The sequence below is a fragment of the Papio anubis genome, chromosome 9 (assembly GCF_008728515.1).
Source record: "Papio anubis isolate 15944 chromosome 9, Panubis1.0, whole genome shotgun sequence".
NCBI lineage: Eukaryota > Metazoa > Chordata > Mammalia > Primates > Cercopithecidae > Papio > Papio anubis.
This window is the reverse complement of record NC_044984.1, coordinates 8,843,069-8,862,636: the sequence shown is the minus strand read 5'-3', so window position 1 is coordinate 8,862,636 and position 19,568 is coordinate 8,843,069. Positions and strand designations below refer to the sequence as shown.

General features: G+C 38.1%; 1 protein-coding gene across 8 annotated transcripts; it reads right to left on the bottom strand.

The window, feature by feature from the left end:
• Positions 1-277: 277 nt before the first annotated feature.
• On the bottom strand, positions 278-15,535 carry CLEC7A (C-type lectin domain containing 7A). 8 transcript variants are annotated; one of them, XM_031650252.1, is made up of 7 exons: positions 15,517-15,535; positions 14,313-14,484; positions 11,805-11,903; positions 10,624-10,761; positions 9,344-9,495; positions 7,003-7,121; positions 929-2,425 (listed from the first exon to the last, which is right to left on the bottom strand). In XM_031650252.1, the coding sequence occupies exons 2-7, from the start codon at positions 14,440-14,442 to the stop codon at positions 2,293-2,295; spliced, it is 771 nt and encodes a 256-aa protein (XP_031506112.1). In that variant the 5' UTR covers positions 14,443-14,484; positions 15,517-15,535; the 3' UTR covers positions 929-2,292. The 8 variants fall into 8 exon arrangements, with proteins under 8 accessions (XP_031506113.1, XP_031506112.1, XP_003906027.2 ...); XM_003905978.5 differs by having other exon boundaries at positions 15,512-15,530; XM_031650253.1 differs by lacking the exons at positions 929-2,425; positions 15,517-15,535 and adding an exon at positions 278-392 and having other exon boundaries at positions 14,313-14,597.
• Between the last annotated feature and the right edge of the window lie 4,033 nt (positions 15,536-19,568).

Below are 19,568 nucleotides of genomic sequence, written 5' to 3'. Positions count from 1 at the left end.
CAAAAATTATTGCTGTAATCCAGACATGTGAACATGGTGGCCCCTCAGCATGTCTCCTGGTGTGATCATTACTCATCTCAAATTTAACTTTTCAACTGAGGTTCAGCTAGCAGCTATTTCACTTTTTCTGTCTCTTGGAAAAGTGTGTATGTTTTCTGTTTATTCACATATATTTCCATATAAGCTGTGATATAAACGTATCTCAACACGTCAGGTACTCTTTGTCTTGCACAACCTAGAGCAATCTTACTTTACACCCTCACTTTCATGATAACTCACGTCATGGGTTAAGTTGCCTGGCCTGTCCTAGATTAGTACAGCTGGATCTTCAGCATCCAGTTATTTACCTTGATTACCATAATTTCTTGACTCATTCACTATATCCTGAGGACCTGGGAGGAATGAATCAAAACAAAACCAAAATTAAAATACTAGGTATCTCTTCCAAACTCCATCCTAAGCCTTAACTACTTAAAACAGTTAACCATACTCATGTTCTCAGCCTGATCTATCTCTTCCTTTTCTTTTATGTTTATTATACATTACATCATTTATTTATTTATGTATTTATTTTTAATTATACTTTAAGTTCTGGGATACATGTGCAGAATGTGCAGGTTTGTTACATAGGTATACATGTGCCATGGTGGTTTGCTGCATCTGTCTATCTCTTCCCTTTCTACATTTTTTTAAATAATGAAAACACAAATTTGCATATTAAACAACAATAGTAAACCTCACAAAAATCTTTACCTTCTCTTAGGTGTTTTAAATTTTTTAGATCTCAAATTAATGCTTTAATATCAAAATATCTACTGTAAATATCCACTCCACCCATACCAAATTCATCATCATTTTTGGGGAGAGGGCAAATTGTGATAGGGATTGTGACACACAGGCACATAATTTAGGGGCCAGGGGTTTTTTAATAAGAGTTTTTTTTATTGAAATGAAATGCACATAACATAAAAACAGCCATTTTAAAGTGAATAATTTAGTGACATTGGTACAATTTCTTTTCACATATTAATCAACATTAGAGGACTATAAATGCCTCACCAGTAATATAGAAATATCCATTGGAAATAAAAATAGCACCAGTGGGAAAGTATGAAAAAAAATAAGACAAATCAGCACATCAGGAAATATAGTTTCATTCCAATAATACCATTTTACAGTAATTAATGAAAAAAGTCAAAATTATAAAACAGTACATCACAAAACTACTAAAACATGTTTCATATTCCAAAATGTTAACACTTGTTCCAATGAGACTGGTTACTTTTTTATATTCATCATCAGATTTTATGTATTTCTATGTATTTTTGTATTTAAAAAGCAGAAAACTTTCCTATGAGAGCAGTTTCCCTACAATTACATATTATACAAGATTCTATTAGAGATACGGCAGACGTACTCTCTGGGTTATTTAACTGATAAAGAAAAAGTAGGAGTTCCTGCTTTTTAAAGATGATAATCATAATTATGATCAGATCGATGAAAATAATAAAATTGCTCTGATTGTGGTGAAGATTTTTTCCCATTTCTTCATTTAGCTATTCAGAAATATATTTCACCCTCAGTTCATATCTGATATACTGCTAGAAGTTGAGGGTCAAATCATGGCAACACACCATGCGCGTCAATGGCATTGTTGAGCACAAAAACAACTCTGATGGAGCCAGAAATTAAGACTTGCTTATGGTTTACCCCAGGTAAATGCCAAGTCAATGGCAGAATGAAAATTCAAGCTTGGTGCCAGGTGTGGTGGCTCACGTCTGTAATCCCAGCACTTTGGAAGGCCAAGGTGGGCAGATCACTTGAGCCCAGGAGTTCAAGACCAGCTTGGTCAACATGGCAAAATCCAGTCTCTACAAAAACACACCAAAAATTAGCCTGGTATGGTGACATGCACCTGTAGTCCCAGCTACTTGGGGGGGCTGAGGCAAGAGATGGCTGCAGTGAGCCGAGATTGTGCCACCGCACTCCAGCCTGGGTGACAAAGTGAGACCCTATCTCAAAAAAAAAAAAAAAAAAAAAAAATTCAAGCTTAGCTGTCCTGATTCCATGTCTAGGGATTTAGCACGTAGAACAATAACACTGGCCTACCTGTAGGTCGACAAATACAGAAATCACAGCCTCTCCCTTCAATTTCTTGGTTAAGATTACAGTTTGCCAAGCTCACTAAACATTTTCTGCATTTATTTTGACCTCAGCTGTTACTCTTCTCTGTTCCTTTTTCTGTCCACCTTACTAGCTCACATATTTCTCTTTCCTCCTCCACCCTTCCCCTTACATTGAAAACTTCTTCTCACAAATACTATATGAAGGCACACTACACAGTTGGTCATAAATGACTGACATATGAATCCATACACAATTTGGAGATGGGTTTTCTTGGGTAGCTGTGGTTCTGATCTGAAATCTGTTAAAATAGAATACAGTGAGGTAATTAGAACAAATGTTAAAGAATACCGTCTACAGGATGCTCAAATAAATTAGTAAGGATATCGATGAAAAGATTTTTGAAGTGTTTCTATTATTGGAAAAGGAAGCTTATATCTAAATTGTTGTGAATCTCAAGTGGTTAAATGAATAGTCTCCATCATTAAGGCAGAAAAATAACTTAATTTTTTCAAGAAATACTACTAGCTGCATAAACTTAAAAAAAGTTCCTGACAAAGAAGGAAAATTATTTAATATTCTATAAAAAGTTCTTTATATATCTTTCAGCCTATTACTTAAATGTTTCTTTATCAAACAACAGTTTAATGAAATTATTACTGGATATACTTAATGAATAGACCAAGCAGAAGCATTAATGCTGAAAGGGATCTAGAACTGAAAAAGAATCAAAGATGCCCAGGCCATTTAAAGGCAGCGCAAACAACTCTGCATATTTTAATGTATCCTGGAAGGAGAATTACATTACAATACAATGCTTGATAGTTATGGAAATCAACACTGGTAAATAGAAGATTGGTCCTGTTCAATTTAGTCTTCAGTCTCCTGAAGCAGCAGTGTTAATTAGTCAAGCTCAAAGGGCATCACTGAGCCTCAGTGCAAAAGCTATGACTTGGCACTCTTCGTCCTGGGTATCTATCTCTCCTTCTTGACCCTGAGATTGGAAGATTGAGAAAACTTTGCTTTAGAGATGACTAAGGCTAAGATTAACTACTTAGATTCAGACCTCAGGGAGAACTCTGACCAGCATTATTCCTAAAAATTTTCCTTGATCTCTAAGTGTTTTGGGGGCATAGACACAGCTAGATTAAATAAATGCCACCCAGAAAATCAAAGACTAGTAACATAAACATATCAAAATGTTAACTTGGGCCTGCTTGTGATTACAGAAAGAGTCCTCTAGCCATACATTTAAAATAGCAAAAGAAAATTCAAGACAAACAAGTGCTATAAAGTAGAAAATACATTTGGCTGATTGTTAATAAATTCACTGTACATAGCCTACTAGAAGTAAAACAGTTAAGTGATTATACTCAGCTGTTTGTACTGTTCACACTATTGGGTGAACAGACCTGGTGGTGAGAACAGAGGCAAATGAAAAAACACTTCAAATTAATTCTGCAAAGATTTTAAGATACAATGTTAACAACCCTATAAAAAGCAATCTGACATAAAAGAAAACTAATCAACACAAAACAAAAATAGGAAAAAAACAGAAACAGATACATATAGGAAATTGGAATTATTAGACACAAGCTAAAACAACTATGGTTAGCGTATTCTGAAAGTTAAAAGATAATACTAAGAATGTTGGAAGAAAAAATAGAAGTATAAGTGTTGAAATAATAGATTTGAGAAAGAACCGAACTAAAATTATAAAACTGAAAATGTCACCAAACAAAATAAAAAACTTAATAGAGGCATTTAACAGTAGATTAGCCACAGATGAGAAAAAATAGATGAACTGGAAGATATGTGAAAGGTAATTACATAGATTGGAGCAAAAAGCTAAAACAGAATGAAAACACAGGAGAAAGCAAAAGAAACATATAGGATGGTGTCAACGGGTCTGTAATGAATGTAACTGAGATTCCAGGAGAAGGGAAAAAAGATGGGTCAAAGCAAAATATGAAGCAAGTATGGTTGAGAATTTTTCAGTAACATGTATTACCTTCAAACAGATGACCTCTCAAAAACAACAATAAAAAATAGAAAACAGTGGAATAATACATTTGAGTGGCTGAGAGAAGAAACAACCAACCTCTAATCCTATACTTATTGGAAATATCAGCCTTAAGAAAAAATACCTGAAATGTGCAGTTGGAAAGGAAGAAAGAAATAAATAAAATCATAAATATGTGGGCAAATTGAAATGAATACTAGTGCATAAATCTGCTGTGCACCACCATTTCTAATTTGTGTGTGTGTGTGTGTTTTGTTTTTTTTTTCTTGTAGAGATGCGGTTTCACCATTTTGGTCAAGCTGGTATCGAACTCCTGACCTCAAGTGATCCACCCACCTCAGCCTCCCAGAGTGCTGGGATTACAGGCGTGAATCACTGTGCCCGGCCCAAGGGCTATTTTTGTTTGTTTTAGACTGAGTCTGGTTCAGTCACCCAGGCTGGAGTGCAGTGGCACGATCTTGGTTCACTGCAACCTCCTGGGTTGAAGCAATTCTGGTGCCTCAACCTCTGAGTAGCTGGGATTACACGCGCAGGCCACCACACCTAGCTGGAGGCGTAGCTGTAGTCCCAGCTACTCTGGAGGCTGAGGTGGGATAATTACTTGAACCCAGGAGGCAGAGGTTGCAGAGAGCCAAGATTGCGCCACTGCACTCCAGCCTGGGAGATAAAATAAAAATAAATAAATAAAAATAAATACATTAATATAATAGCATATAAATGGAGGAGGGAGTCAACAGAGTAAAGAAATGCTCTATGATTTTTATATTGGTCAGGAAGTACATAAAAATGTCAGTTAATATTAGTCTTTGATGAGTGAAGTATACATGTGTAATTCCTAGGAAAACTGCTAAAAGATTAGTAAAAGAGATGTAAAAGACACGAAAGAGCACATTACAAATGAAAAGAAAAAAAAAAATAAGAAAAAGTGTTAAATCAGTCCAAAAAGGAGGAAAGAAAGGGAAAAAAGTAACAATTCTACAACTTTATGTGCCTGATAACACAGCTTCAACACATCGAATCAAATGTTTACAGAACTATAAGTAGAATCGCAGCGGAAGATTTCAACACAATTCTTTTCATATGGAAAGAGGAAGAAGCACATAAAAATCAGAGAACTGCAAGCACGTGGAGCATGTTCTCTGATCACAGTGGAACTAAGCCTGAAACCTAAAACAAAGAGATAACTGGAAACACGTATGTTTGTTAATTAAGAAATACATTTCTAAATAACTCCTGGGTCAAACAGCAACTCACAGTGGAAATCAGAAAGTATTTTGAACTGAATGACAATGAAAACACATTAAAATTACAGCCTTTAAATCTACATACTTGAGATAAAGGAAGGCTTAAATTCATGAGTCAAGCACCCAATACAAGAAGTTTGAGATGGAATAGCAAATTTAAAACAAATAAATTAGGTCAGGAGATTGACACCATCCTGGCTAACACGGTGAAACCCCGTCTCTACTAAAAATACAAAAAATTAGCCAGGCGTGGTGGTGGGAGCCTGTAGTCCCAGCTACTTGGGAGGCTGAGGCAGAAGAATGGCATGAATCCAGGAGGCAGAGCTGGCAGTTAGCTGAGATCGCCACTGCACTCCAGCCTGGGCAATAGAGCAAGACTCTGTCTCAAAAAAATAAAATAAAATAAAAATAAATTAGATGGAAGGAAGTAATACAGACTAGAATCAAAGTTAATGAAAGAAATAATAAAAAGAGGCAGAGTCAACAAAGTCAAAAGTTATTTTCTTTGAAAAACTAAATCAAACCATACTCCTACTGAGATGAAAAAACACACACAGGTGTGCACACACACACACTAATAATAAGAACTTAAAAGGGACATATTTCATATTCTGCAGATATTAAAAAGCAAATGAATGACAACTGCAGTGACAAAGACCAACACATAATAAGGAATAATGTATAATCGTGCGAATGTGAAATACGTTTAAAATATCTTTTTAAAATGCAAAATGTGAAAATGTGGTTGCTTTTTAACTTAATAATATCACTCATTAACTATGTACAAGACACTGTGCTAAATTATTTTACTTTTATATCAATCTCACAATTCTAAGAGGAAAGTACTCTTTCTTTCTTTTTTTTTTTTTGGAGTTGGAGTCTCACTGGAGTCTCACTCTGTCATCCAGACTGGAGTGCAATGGTGCAATCTCAGCTCACTGCAACCTCCATCTCCCGGGTCAAAGCATTTCTCCTGCCTCGGCCTCCCGAGTAGCTGGGATTTCTGGCAAATGCCACCACACCTGGCTCATTTTTTAGTGAAGATGAGGTTTCACCATGTTGGTCAGGCTGGTCTCAAACTCCTGACCTCAAGTGATCCACCCACCTGGGCCTCCCAAAGTGCTGGGATTACAGGTGTGAGCCACCACACCCGGCCAAGAGTAACTTTCTATTCTTGTTTATGGAAAATGAAACTCATAGAGGAAAAGTGACTTATCCCCAATGTCACACGATCAGTGAGTGGGGTAATCATTAACCCAAACTGAGGTCTGGCTTCAAAGCCCATGTTCTTAACCAGGGGGTTACACTGACTGACAGTGACTGCTCCTTGCCTGGACAACTTCAAACATGTTGGATGCCTCCCTGGTAAGAAAACTAGAAAAACAGCTGTGTTGATGCTGCTAGATGGCCTCACTCCTTTTCACTCTAAGGTTCTCCTCATCTTTCTCCTTTTGTCGTAGCTCACTATTTCTCTTCTTCTATATCTTTCTCTCTCTCTTTCTCATATATGGTCAGCAAATCAGGTTCTTAACTGCTTGACAGAGGTTTTCATAGATGAGGTGGAAACCTCTCTGAGAAAGAGGATGAAGCATTGTCTCTCCAAACACTTACAGGTTAGAAGAGAATGTTGATCCATCCTCCCAGAGCCATGGTACCTCAGTCTGGGGCCGAGAAAGGCCTATCCAAAATGAATTATCAGGTTGGGAAGACACTTGTTTTACTATAAATCCCTGAAACAAAACATATACAAATATATAACAGAGAGAGAGAGAGAGAGAGAGACCATTATCATGGACACTGAGAAAAAGACAGCTGATCGAATCACTTTGGTAAAGAATGCATGCCTAACCTGACATCAACCTGTCATTGAATGTTTCAAAAGGCCTATCTTATTTATTTAAAGTAATTATCATTTAATTTTCCAAAAGAATAGATTTATAATGTGAAGATTGTACTGCCTCCATTCAACCTATCTGACAAAATCCCAGATGACAGGCCCCCTAGGCAGTTTTCATGGATGATTAGCCATTGTCTTCTCCAATTGAAGAAATAAATTGATGCTACTTTTGTTAAGAAATATTTCTCAGAGTTAGATAAAAACTTAAAAATGATTTAGTCCAACTGCATATTTTATGAATAAGTAATCTGAGATTCAGCGAAGATATCTGAATTGTTTACAAATCTATAACAATTTATTTTCAATTATAGGCTGGCCTAAAAGTCAGATAGACTTGTAACCCAATACTCTTTCTTTGTCATACATGTAGTTCCATTAACTTTAATATAAATTATTACTACTGAGTAAGGCATTACAGAAACAAAAACAAAATGAGAATAGTGAGAGTAGATGTAGAAGTTATAGACTGGTTTAGATTTATAATGTAGAATGTTTCCTGTAAACACCTTCTCGTACCTCATCTAAGCTCTACCCTTCATTCAAGTGCCACTTTTTCTGAAAACTTCTTAGGAACACGGGGATCTCTTTAAACTCCTATAGCATTTATTGCCAATGCCAGATATTTAACTTTTAATAGCTTCTGAGTTGCTTTTTTTTTACTTAAAAGATTGTATGTGTCCTGTGATAGCAGGGTTATTTTTTTTTTTTTGAGACGGAGTCTCACTCTGTCTCCCAGGCTGGAGTGCAGTGGCCCGATCTCGGCTCACTACAACCTCCGCCTCCCGGGTTCAAGCGATTCTCCTGCCTCAGCCTCCTGAGTAGCTGGGACTACAGGCATCCACCACCACCCCTGGCTAATTTTTGTATTTTTAGTAGAGATGGGGTTTCACCATATTGGCCAGGCTGGTCTTGAACTCCTGACCTTGTGATCCGCCCGCCTCAGCCTCCCAAAGTGCTGGGATTACAGGCGTGAGCCACCGCACCCAGCCAGCAGGGTTATTTTTTAACCCTCTTTGCCTTTCCCAGTATCTTGCAAAGACTAAATAATTTCTAAACATATATTATCATTGTTGCCATTTTCTTGATAATTATGATGACAAGGAGGAGAATTTTCTGCTTCACCAAATTTAACAATTGAAATACAAATGCACAAAAATGGGTAATGGCCTGATTATTGCAGTCATGCATACATGGAGTGTGTTTGAAAGGATTTGTTTTAAGGTGAAACACAGTTTTTTTTTAATTAGTTAAAAATAAATAAATAGCCGGGCGCGGTGGCTCAAGCCTGTAATCCCAGCACTTTGGGAGGCCGAGACGGGTGGATCACGAGGTCAGGAGATCAAGACCATCCTGGCGAACACGGTGAAACCCCGTCTCTACTAAAAAATATAAAAACTAGCCGGCTGTAGATGGCGGGCTTCTGTAGTCCCAGCTACTCGGGAGGCTGAGGCAGGAGATGGAACCCGGGAGGCAGTGAGCTGAGATCCTGCCACTGCACTCCAGCCTGGGCGACAGAGCCAGACTCAGCCTCAAAAAAAAAAAAAAAATAAATAAATAAATAAATAAATAAATAAATAAATAAAATTAGTTAAAATAAAAATAAAAGTATATACTATGCACTTTATGTGCTTAAGGCATGCTATGATTATAATTATAGAGATATTAAAAATGACTTTTGGCCGAGTGTGGTGTCCTCCACCTGTAATCCCAACACTTTGGGAGATCAAGATGGGCAGACCGCTTGTGCCCAGGAGTTTGACACAAGCCTAGACAATATGGAGAAACTCCATCTCTACGAAAAATACAAAAAAAAAATTAGATGAGCATGGTGGTGTCCCCTCTAGTCCTAACTACTCAGGAGGCTAAGGTGGGAGGATCCCTTGAGCCTGGGATGTCGAGGCTTCATGGCACTCCAGCTTGGGCAACAGAGTGAGACTCTGCCTCAAAAAAAAAAAAAAGACTTCATTTTAGGGAAAATTGTCATTACCTGGAATCTCCCTCTATTTTCCTTCTGGATACAGACCACAGATAATTACAACAGAAGTTTACACTTACCAATTCCTTTGAGCTGTCTATCTTTATGAGATTAGAGCCCAGTTGCGAGCATTGTCTTTTACTTCCATCCCAGGAATTTAGTGACGGGCTGAATAGGTAACAGCTCTTCTCATATATAATCCAATTAGGAGGACAAGGGCTGGAAAGAACCCCTGGAAATAAAAGATTAGTACCATGAGGTTCATAGCACACCAATTCACTCTTTTAGTATGAACACCATTCATCTTAAGGACACTTATGAAAAAACCAATGAGTTGCCATTATTATATTTCATTTTCAATTCAAACTACAGTGATATGATTTTACAGATGAGAATACATTCAAATCTTCCTATTCATTTAGAATTTAAAAATGAATTAGCTATAAATAGTATTTTAGGCAGCCAGCTATCCTTTTTTTCTTGATTTGTCTTCTATTCCTTCTAATTTAGCTCAAAACTACCTTTCTCCTTAATAACTCCTTAAAATAATTCTACTCACAATCAATCATTGAGGTACACAGCAATTTCATATTGCTACTTAACTTATTTTATGATGTAAGATCTACTTTAGAATGTGACTTTCCAAATGAAAAAAGTATAGGTCAGTTATTCATATTACACACTATCTCTCTTATATGTTATTAGCTACTTAATAAAAATAGTGAGGAGGTATGGGTCCAGAGATGAAAAACTGAAGTGAAAACATTAAGTCATAGTCAATTATGATGCAATTAGAAGTAAAGGTCAAGTATATATAGAATTGTAATTAAGTAAATGAAATTATATGATTAAACAAATTTGATGAGTTTTCAGGAACATGTGTATTAGGTCTACCTCTTCTGTATATTTTTAATATAGCTTCTTTATTCTTGGCAACATTTTCCCTTCTTTCCTTTCTCCCTGTCATTCTTCCTTTCTAATGTCATATTTCCTATTCTAACTGTATCGCATTAAAAATATCAATTCTGTAAGGGGAGAGAACACTTTTCTTTTATTTGTATCAAATTATATGATCTCCTGTAGATCTAAGCACATAGCCAGTGATAAATCGGTTACTGATTTTAAAAATTAATAAAGTCCAATTTAGAACTGTTCAGCCACGTGCATAAAGTACTTATAATTTCACCTTATTGTATATATGACAGGGATATATTACACTAAGTTAATACTAATATGTGTGCTTGCCTTAAATGTACAATCATTGAATCTAAGCATATTTTCCTTACACCCCTGCCCCAGGCCTCAGCACCAACAATTAACCCTCTTGAATCAAGATTCCGTCCTTTAACTATGCCCTTGCCTGTGGTTTTGACAGCTTTGGTAGGAGTCACACTCTCTTCTAAAGGTGATTGTGTGGGTTGACTGTGGTTCTCTTTATTTCTTGATGGAAAGTAGCCATTCTCCAATGAGTTGCTTCCTGAATTGGGTCTCCAAATAGCTTCATATACCAACAACAATAATAGCGACAGAAAAAAAGTCATTCTTCTATGTTTGAAAATGAAAATCCCGAAACCCATATGTTATTGGAATAAAAGAATACATTATTGATTAATGATAAATAGATGATATATTGCTGTGGAGAAGTAAAGATGATTGATAGAATAGATGAAAAGAAATAAATAACTTTCATAATGGAGGTATAGTTAAAAAGAAAAAAGAATGTAGAGAAGATAGAACGAGGGAGGCAGCAAGAGGCAAATGTCATAGAGTCAACTGGACCCATGGCAGATTTGAAATAGCAACATCTTTCACCTTTCTTCTATTACTTAAAAATGAGAGATCCTTGAGAAACTGCCCAGCACCTATAACATAGAATGCACTTGACTAAGTGCATCTGACTAATTAAGGAATGTCATGAAGACTCTCTGAAGGTGTTTAACAACAGATTACATGTGATATAAAATCTAAAAAAAAAATTCATCCATTACAAAATACCGACTTAAGACCAAGTGCCTCAGGAAATTTCTGGTCTATTCAAAGGTGTTTATATTAAAGATCAGAAATAAGTTCCCTAAATAATGTGACTCATAAAAACAGCTTAATGTCCATTTAGTGAATTTATTTCATTAGGAAGACAGCACTATATTGTACTTTCTTCTTCGGCTCCATGTGTTTCCTTCCATTAACTTATTATCCTTTGGATTCTACAGCTTTGAAACCAGCTATGCAAGGGAGGTAGGAGAGCAATGCAGTTAAGAGTATGAGTTTTTTAGACAGATCGCCTAAATTTCTAATCATGGTCCCACCACTAACTAGTTTATAACCCTGGAAAGGTAAAATAACCTCTCAGTCTCTCACACCCTTTATAAGTGAAATGGGCATTAACAGCTGCAACCCAATACAGACAAAACCAGATTACATACAAATTAAAGTAGATTATGCATGTCAAGCCCTTAAAAGAGTGCCTGGCACATAATAATTGCTTACTAAATTGTCTGTTGTTGTTATTGTTGTTGTTGATCTTCTCCACCAAATACTCACCCATGGTACCCAGGACCACAGCTATTACCAGTATCACCAAGCATAGGATTCCCAAAATCACAGCAATGAGGCGCCAAGGAGGAGATGCAACACAAGATCCTGAGGAGCCAGAGGGGGCAGAAATGGAATAAAGAAAGAGAATGACAGACGGTGGGGCACTTCAATTCTACAGTTCATCAAAAATCTGGCCTTGCACAGTGGCTCACACCTGTAATCCCAGAAGGGAGACAGAGGTAGGAGGATTGCTTGAGGCCAGAAGCTCAAGACCAGCCTGGGCAACACAAGGAGATCCTGTCCCTACCAAAAAAAAAAAAAAGAAAGAAAGAAAGAAAAAATTTAACTAGCTGGGCATGGTGGTGAGCTCCTGTAGTCCCAACTACTCTGGAGGCTGTGGCAGGAGGATCGCTTGAGCCCAGGAATTCCAGAGCAGCATGGGCAACAGAGCGATACCCTGTTAAAAAAAAAACAAAACAAAACACAAAACAACAATAACAAAAAATACTGGCAAATTTTAAAGTGAATTATTAATCACTGCCTAGGTTACCTAGTTATCAAGGATTTGCTGTGTTTTTCTCCACTGGTAAGGATACCTCTTCTTCAATTATAATTTCAGCACATTGCCTTGATATCTGTATGCTCCTAATTTCAGCTCCACATTGATATCTACAGGTCATGATATTAGTAGGATCCCTGAAATCCCACTGATTCTTAGAGGAAATAGCTTAATGTTGGGAAGAGAGCAATGATTACTAAGGGTAATTTTCCCTTTTCATATGTTTGTTGCATGACCCAGGGCAAATTACTCCCTTTGTTGTTTTTTATTCCTCTTTGTGAAACTGGGGTAATAATATCTCAAAGGATTATTGTGGGAATTAAATGAGCTAACACGTATAAAAGCACCTTGTTTAGAGACTGCTAGCTCATTATAGGTGTGTTGTTACAGGATACCGTTTGCCTATACATATGCATAAACATGCACATGTCTCCCTACCTCTTGCCTCACCCACTTTTTCCACCCTTCCTCAATAGGTTGCCCAAGAAAAGAATTACATCAGTACTGAGAGGAAAATATTTGTACAATGTGAAGAATCAGAAAGCAGAAGAAAGCAAACTCTGGTGTCAAAACCAACAAATGATCTATCTCTCTCTCAAAGAAAATAGGGAACTAATTTTGTATTAACATTGCCATAACCAGAATGTATTTCTGCTTTCCACTGAGACTAAGCTGTCAGGACATTTCATAGAAGTGTCACATAGAGTAGGCGAAATCACCCACTCTGTGAATACAGAGATCCTCCAAAGCCCTTCTTTCTATTTCATTTCATTTACTTTTTGTTTAAGACTCATGTCCTGCCGATGGGATGTTTTTATCCACCATATATTAATATATTTTCCTTCACTGGTATACCAATAATTGTTTTTTGTTTAAAAACAATTTAATCTCTTACCACAAAAAAACATGTTGTTCATATATATACTTCTTTAAGTTTCCTGGCCTCCATTCAATAATCTAGCCTTTCTATCAAACAAGCAACAAGTCACTCATACGGAAATCCTTTATCTTTGTGTATTATCCCACTTATTACCGATTCCTCACTGATGAAATGTCTATATCTATATAAAATAGACATTGTATTTTCTACCATCAAACATAATTAATTTAAATACTAATAATTGGTCACTGAATAATTTTCATGAAAAAAAGTTTAGGGTGCATTCAAATTATCTTCAGTGACATCTGAAGCCCTTTAAAAGTATATCCGGGCTGGGCGCGGTGGCTCACGCCTGTAATCCCTGCACTTTGGGAGGCCGAGGCGGGCGGATCACGAGGTCAGGAGATCGAGACCATCCTGGCTAACACGGTGAAACCCCGTCTCTACTAAAATACAAAAAATTAGCCGGGCGCGGTGGCGGGCGCCTGTAGTCCCAGCTACTCGGGAGGCTGAGGCAGGAGAATGGCGCGAACCCGGGAGGCGGAGCTTGCAGTGAGCTGAGACCCGGCCACTGCACTCCAGCCTGGGCGACAGAGTGAAGACTCCGCCTCAAAAAAAAAAAAAAAAAGTATATCCATAAAAATGTACACATCACAAGCCTCTCAAATTTTCTCCCCTTATATCTTTTTGTTTTGTTGTTTTTTTGTTTTTATTTATTTATTTTTTTCAGAGATGGAGTCTTGCTCTGTCACCCAGGCTGGAGTGCAGTGGCGTGACCTCGGCTCACTGCAACCTCCACTTCCCGAGTCCAAATGATTCTCCCGTCTCAACCTCCCAAGTAGCTGGGACTGCAGGTGTGTGCCACCATGCCCGGGTAATTTTTGTGTTTTCAGTAGAGACGGGGTTTCACCACATTAGCCAAGCTGGCCTCAAACTCCTGACCTCAGTCAATCCACCCGCCTCGGCCTCCCAAAGTGGTGGGATTATAGGTGTGAGCCACTGTGCCCGGCCTCCCCTTGGATCTTTTCAAATGGGAGAGCTAAAGGCATACATTAGAAAAAATATATATATATACCTTTCTCTGAAACAACAGCTATCCTGGTATTGCTTCGAGAGTCGAAGTGTAATTGAGTATATCCATCTTCATCCAAATTTTCTAAATCAGGATGATATTCCATTGTTCTTGAGAGGCCCTGAATAGACATAGCATTTGGGAGCTCTCTTCTTTCTGCTCCTCAGATGACTGCCTGTGGACGAAAGAGAATCTCTGAGTCAAATCATGTGGGATAGGTACTTACTGGGGTTTAACAAATTAAGCTTAAGTAGTTCAGCCAGATATTCAAGAGCAGGAAATGAAACTATGCTGTGGTAATTTTCCATTTGTACCTTTAGATCCTGTTTCTGAGACTGCTGACTCAGGAAAACTAAAAGGTAGCATAGCAGATAAGTCTTTGTTTCAGACCAAATATAAGAAAAAATGCATAAATTAATGTCTTATGCTGCCTTCATTACTCTCACAACGAAAGCTGACATTAATTAATTTAACCTATGCAAACTATTACAGTTTGGATGCTCTAAGTTTACCATAACTTTGTTCATGTTTGTATTCATGTAAATTTTAAATTACATAAACAGGTACTGAATGTCCACCTTTTCAATTGGCGGGAGCTTAGAATACAAGGAAAAATGATGCCTAAGAAGAAACACATCGCCTAATAGAGGAAATATATAGATAGGTAAATGAGGGATGGCATGAGGAGGTGCACTGCTGTAACAACAGACAGAGAGACAGAGAAAACAAATCTCTTTGAGAATTATCAGATATTAATAACACAAAATAACAATTATTTATTGATCAATTACTATGAGCTAGGAACCACATGTTGCACATGTTTTCTTGTTCAATCTCACTTTTCCAAGTCTATATAGTAGGCATTATTATTTCTATTTTGAAATGAAAAAAATGAGACAGAAAATTTAATATCTTTCTCAGGTTTAAGAAGCTAATTTTAAAAATTTAGAACAAGCAATCAAATGAAAATTGACTCTTGCTGCAAAACTCATGGTCTTTTCTGTTACACTACACTGCCTCTTTCATCATTCCATACATTTACACTGCAAGGAACAGCTTATGGAAGGTGTTGGGACTGAAATATTATGCCAGATGTTTGATTTTTTTCCCTCTCTTCCAGTTTCCATAGTAATGATCAAATCAAAGAAATATAGAAAACACCCAACATTGCTGGAAACTGAAGGGGTGTTCAACTCATTTACCAGACCTTGAAGCCCGTAGAGTGCAGGAGACATCTGTGTGTTGTCAAAGATCAACAAATCTGGATACTAGTTAATGTGGTGAGGACAGGTTTTATTCGGTAATACTATTGCAACAGGAAACAGTGCAGCTGAACTCAACTTCCCCAAAAGTAAAGCCGATGACATTTTAAAGTGGAGTGTGCTAAGGAAAAGATACTGAGTGGTGTTAAGGAAGGTTAATGTGACTAGACCCTCTGGATTTGTTAATTGGCCCTTATCTAGAGGGAAGAGAAATTTCGCCTCTCTATATGACAGAAGGACATGGTGATATAGTTGAAGTGAAGCACCCAGCTAAGTTAGTCCTTATGCTCCATATGAAAGAAAGAGCAAGATTTATCTCCCTGAATGTTTGCATTTCAAAGAAACAGCTCCCAAGTCCTTGAAGAAACAGTTCTGTGTGGTAGATTTGCTTCTCAAAGGGCAGAGAAAGAATTTAACGGTAAGATTTCTTTTCCTTTTTCTTTTTTTTTTTTTTTAGATGAAGTTTTGCTCTTGTTGCCCAGACTGGTGTGCAAATGGCATGATCTTGGCTCACCGCAACCTCCGCCTCCTGGGTTCAAGCGATTCTCCTGCCTCAGCCTCCCGAGTAGCTGGGATTACAGGCATGCACCACCACGTCTGGCTAATTTTGTATTTTTAGTAAAGATGGTATTTCTCCATGTTGGTCAGGCTACTCTTGAACTCCTGACCTCAGGTGATCCTCCCGCCTTGGCCTTCCAAAGTGCTGGGATTACAGGCATGAGCCACCGCACCTGGTCTAACTGTAAGATTTCTAAAGTAACTGCTCTAAAAGGAATTCGGGAGCCTATCTGTTACCAAGTTTTGACTGGAACAAAAAGTAAATTCTCCTAGCAGCACTGGGCTTCTTCAGCTGGCATTTTAAGTAGAGCTGAGTCATCGTATGGACCTCGCCGTAAGCTGCTAGAAGGCATGCTAGAGTTTGCCAAGTCTCTAGTGCAGAGATTTGGGAAGAGATGTTATACGATGAGGGTTCTGCAGTTCTCACGGTCTAACACCTATCAAAATGGAAGAGAGCTCACGGAGAGTACATAAATGAGCTTCCCGCCTTACTTCAGCTGCCACAAAAGTCTTACTAAGTTTTTGTAGACATGTTGCAAAGTGGTAATGTGGATCTTAATCTCAACATTCATCAGTCTTTCAGTTCTATAATGCAATGTTTGGAAGGCAACGTATGAGGTTCAGGACACGCAGCCCCAAAATATGGATTCTTGGCATTTGAGAAAACAGCAGGATCAGGAAGTTCACTCTCACACCTTTCTGCATCTTTCTGCCCTGAAGCAGATCATAAGACCCTTATTCTAGAAGTATCCTTTCCCAGAGGAAAGAAACATCCTTATCTTTGAAGACACAGAGATGCCAAGAAGAATCTGAACAAATTAGCCTTGCTAAGTTCCCTCCAGTTTATTACCATTAGATCACACTCCCCTTGTCCAATGTAGGGGAGAAAAAGTAGTATCTTTTCCTTGCCCATCACAAGGTTCATGACTGAGACCCCTACAACAAAAGACAGATGAACAAAACAAAAGCATATAAATGTTTTATGACAAGAGAGCCTTCTGAAATGAAGACACAGGGCAAACTGAATATTTCTATGGACAGTTATGCAGAAGTATGATTGGAGAACAAAAGGGTATAATCTAATGGTAATAAGCTGAGTAGAATGTAACAAGGTCTGTTTGTTCAGGTAACTTCTATTAAATTAATTTGGATGCTATTCTCTTGTTAATCTATGTTTTATTATAGGTGCCATGAACCTAACAATAAGTGAGGAAAAGGAATCTTTCACCTCTACAAAGGGACACCATGGAATTTCTCAAACAGTGAATAAATTGGCTCCAGGAAGAAGGGTCGGCCTCCTAAACAGAAATAGAGAAATAGAGAACAATAGCAAGGGGAGTACCTTGCAGTCAGTAATAAGAAGCTGTCTTTACTATCAAATCAGGCCTCCAATGGGAGTCTTTCCCTGTAGTGACTTTAACTGTCTCCCCGTATTTAATCACAATCCTATGAAAACAGTTAACTCTCTAAGTGGTCAAAGAAATTTTTCAATAAACATAAACTTTAGTCTAATTCTCATTTTTCTCCTTTTTTGTCTCTTTGTCTAAAATAAAGCAATTAAATGTTAATTACACAAATCATTGACAAACTAGAAAAACAATGCCCTTCATATGTCAAGACAGTGGGAGAGATAGTCTGTGTATTCAGAGAAAAACACTCCTCATTAAATGTTAATGCAAGAAACAGGTGGAAGGCCGAGCATGGTGACTCAGGCCTGTAATTCCTGCACTCTGGGAGGCTGAGGTGGGTGGATGACCTGAGGTCAGGAGTTCGAAACCAGCCTGGCAAACATGATGGAACCCCATCCCTACTAAAAACACAAAAAATTAGCTGGGTGTGGTGGTGGGTGCCTGTAATCCCAGCTAGACAGGACGCTGAGACAGGAGAATTGCTTGAACCCGGGAGGTGGAGGTTGCAGTGAGCCGACGTCACGACACTGCACTCCAGCCTGGGTAACAAGAGTGAAACTCCGTCTCAAAAAAAAAAGAAAAGAAAAGAAAGAAACAGGTGGAAACAAACCAACCTAATAACAACAACAAAAAAAGACAACAAACAACAATTATCTAATTTACATTTTCAGTGAGATTTGTTGAAAACTTGCATCCGTAAAACAAGTGGGTCTTCCAAGAAAAAAGAGCAATCCGGCTGGGTGCGGTGGCTCACACCTGTAATCCTAATACTTTGAGAGGCTGAGGTGGGTGGATCACCTGAGGTCGAGAGTTTGAGACCAGCCTGAGCAACATGGAGAAAACTGGTCTCTACTAAAAATACAAAATCAGCCGGAAATGGAGGCGCTTGACTGTAATCCGAGCTACTCAGGAGGCTGAGGCAGAAGAATCGCTTGAACCCAGGAGGCAGAGGTTACAGTGAGCCAAGATCATGCCACTGCATTTCAGCCTGGGCAACGAGAACAAAAACTCTGTAAAAAAAAAAAAAAAAAAAGAAAGAAAGAAAGAGGCCTGGCGCGGTGGCTCACGCCTGTAATCCCAGCACTTTGGGAGGCCGAGGCGGGCGGATCACGAAGTCAGAAGATCGAGACCATCCTGGCGAACACGGTGAAACCCCGTCTCTACTAAAAATACAAAAAACTAGCCGGGCGTGGTGGCGGGTGCCTGTAGTCCCAGCTACCCGGAGGCTGAGGCAGGAGAATGGCGTGAACCCGGGAGGCGGAGCTTGCAGTGATCGCGTCACTGCACTCCAGCCTGGGGGACAGAGTAAGACTGTCTCAAAAAAAAAAAAAGGAAAGAAAAAAGAAAAATGAGCAATCTGAGAAGAGTTACTAGAAGTGAAAAACATATTAAAATTACAATTAATGGAACCCAGAGGTAGATTGAATATTACATCAATAAAATAGCTGAAAGAACCGAATTCATAATAGCTGAGTCTCAGGAATGGAAAACAAAACATTGTATGTTCTCACTTATAAGTGAGAGCTAAGCTATGAAAACACAAAGGCATAAGAATGATACAGTGGATTTTGGGGACTTGGAGGGAAGGCGGGAGGCAGGTGAGAGATGAAAGATTACACATTGGGTACAGTGTACACTGCTCAGCTGACGGGTGCAACAAAAATGTAAGAAATCACCACTGAAAAACTTATCCATGTAACCAAACACCACCTGCTCCCCAAAACCTATTGAAATAAAAAATAAAAGAATAGCTGAGTCGGTCTGCTCATTCACTGCTGTATGCATTAAGTAGTAGTGTTTATTCTCAGAATTAAACCTCAAAAAGTAGCATTCTTTTCAAACAAATATCAATTTTGTACATGTCTAATGTGCCTTTCTTGAAAACTCATACAAATAAATGAAGAGAAATAAGTAACCATGTAAATATATAGAAATAAATGGATACATGAATTAAACAGAAAAGATTATGGCTGGGCATGATGGCTCATGACTGTAATCTCAGCATTTTGGGAGGCCAAGGCAGGTGGATG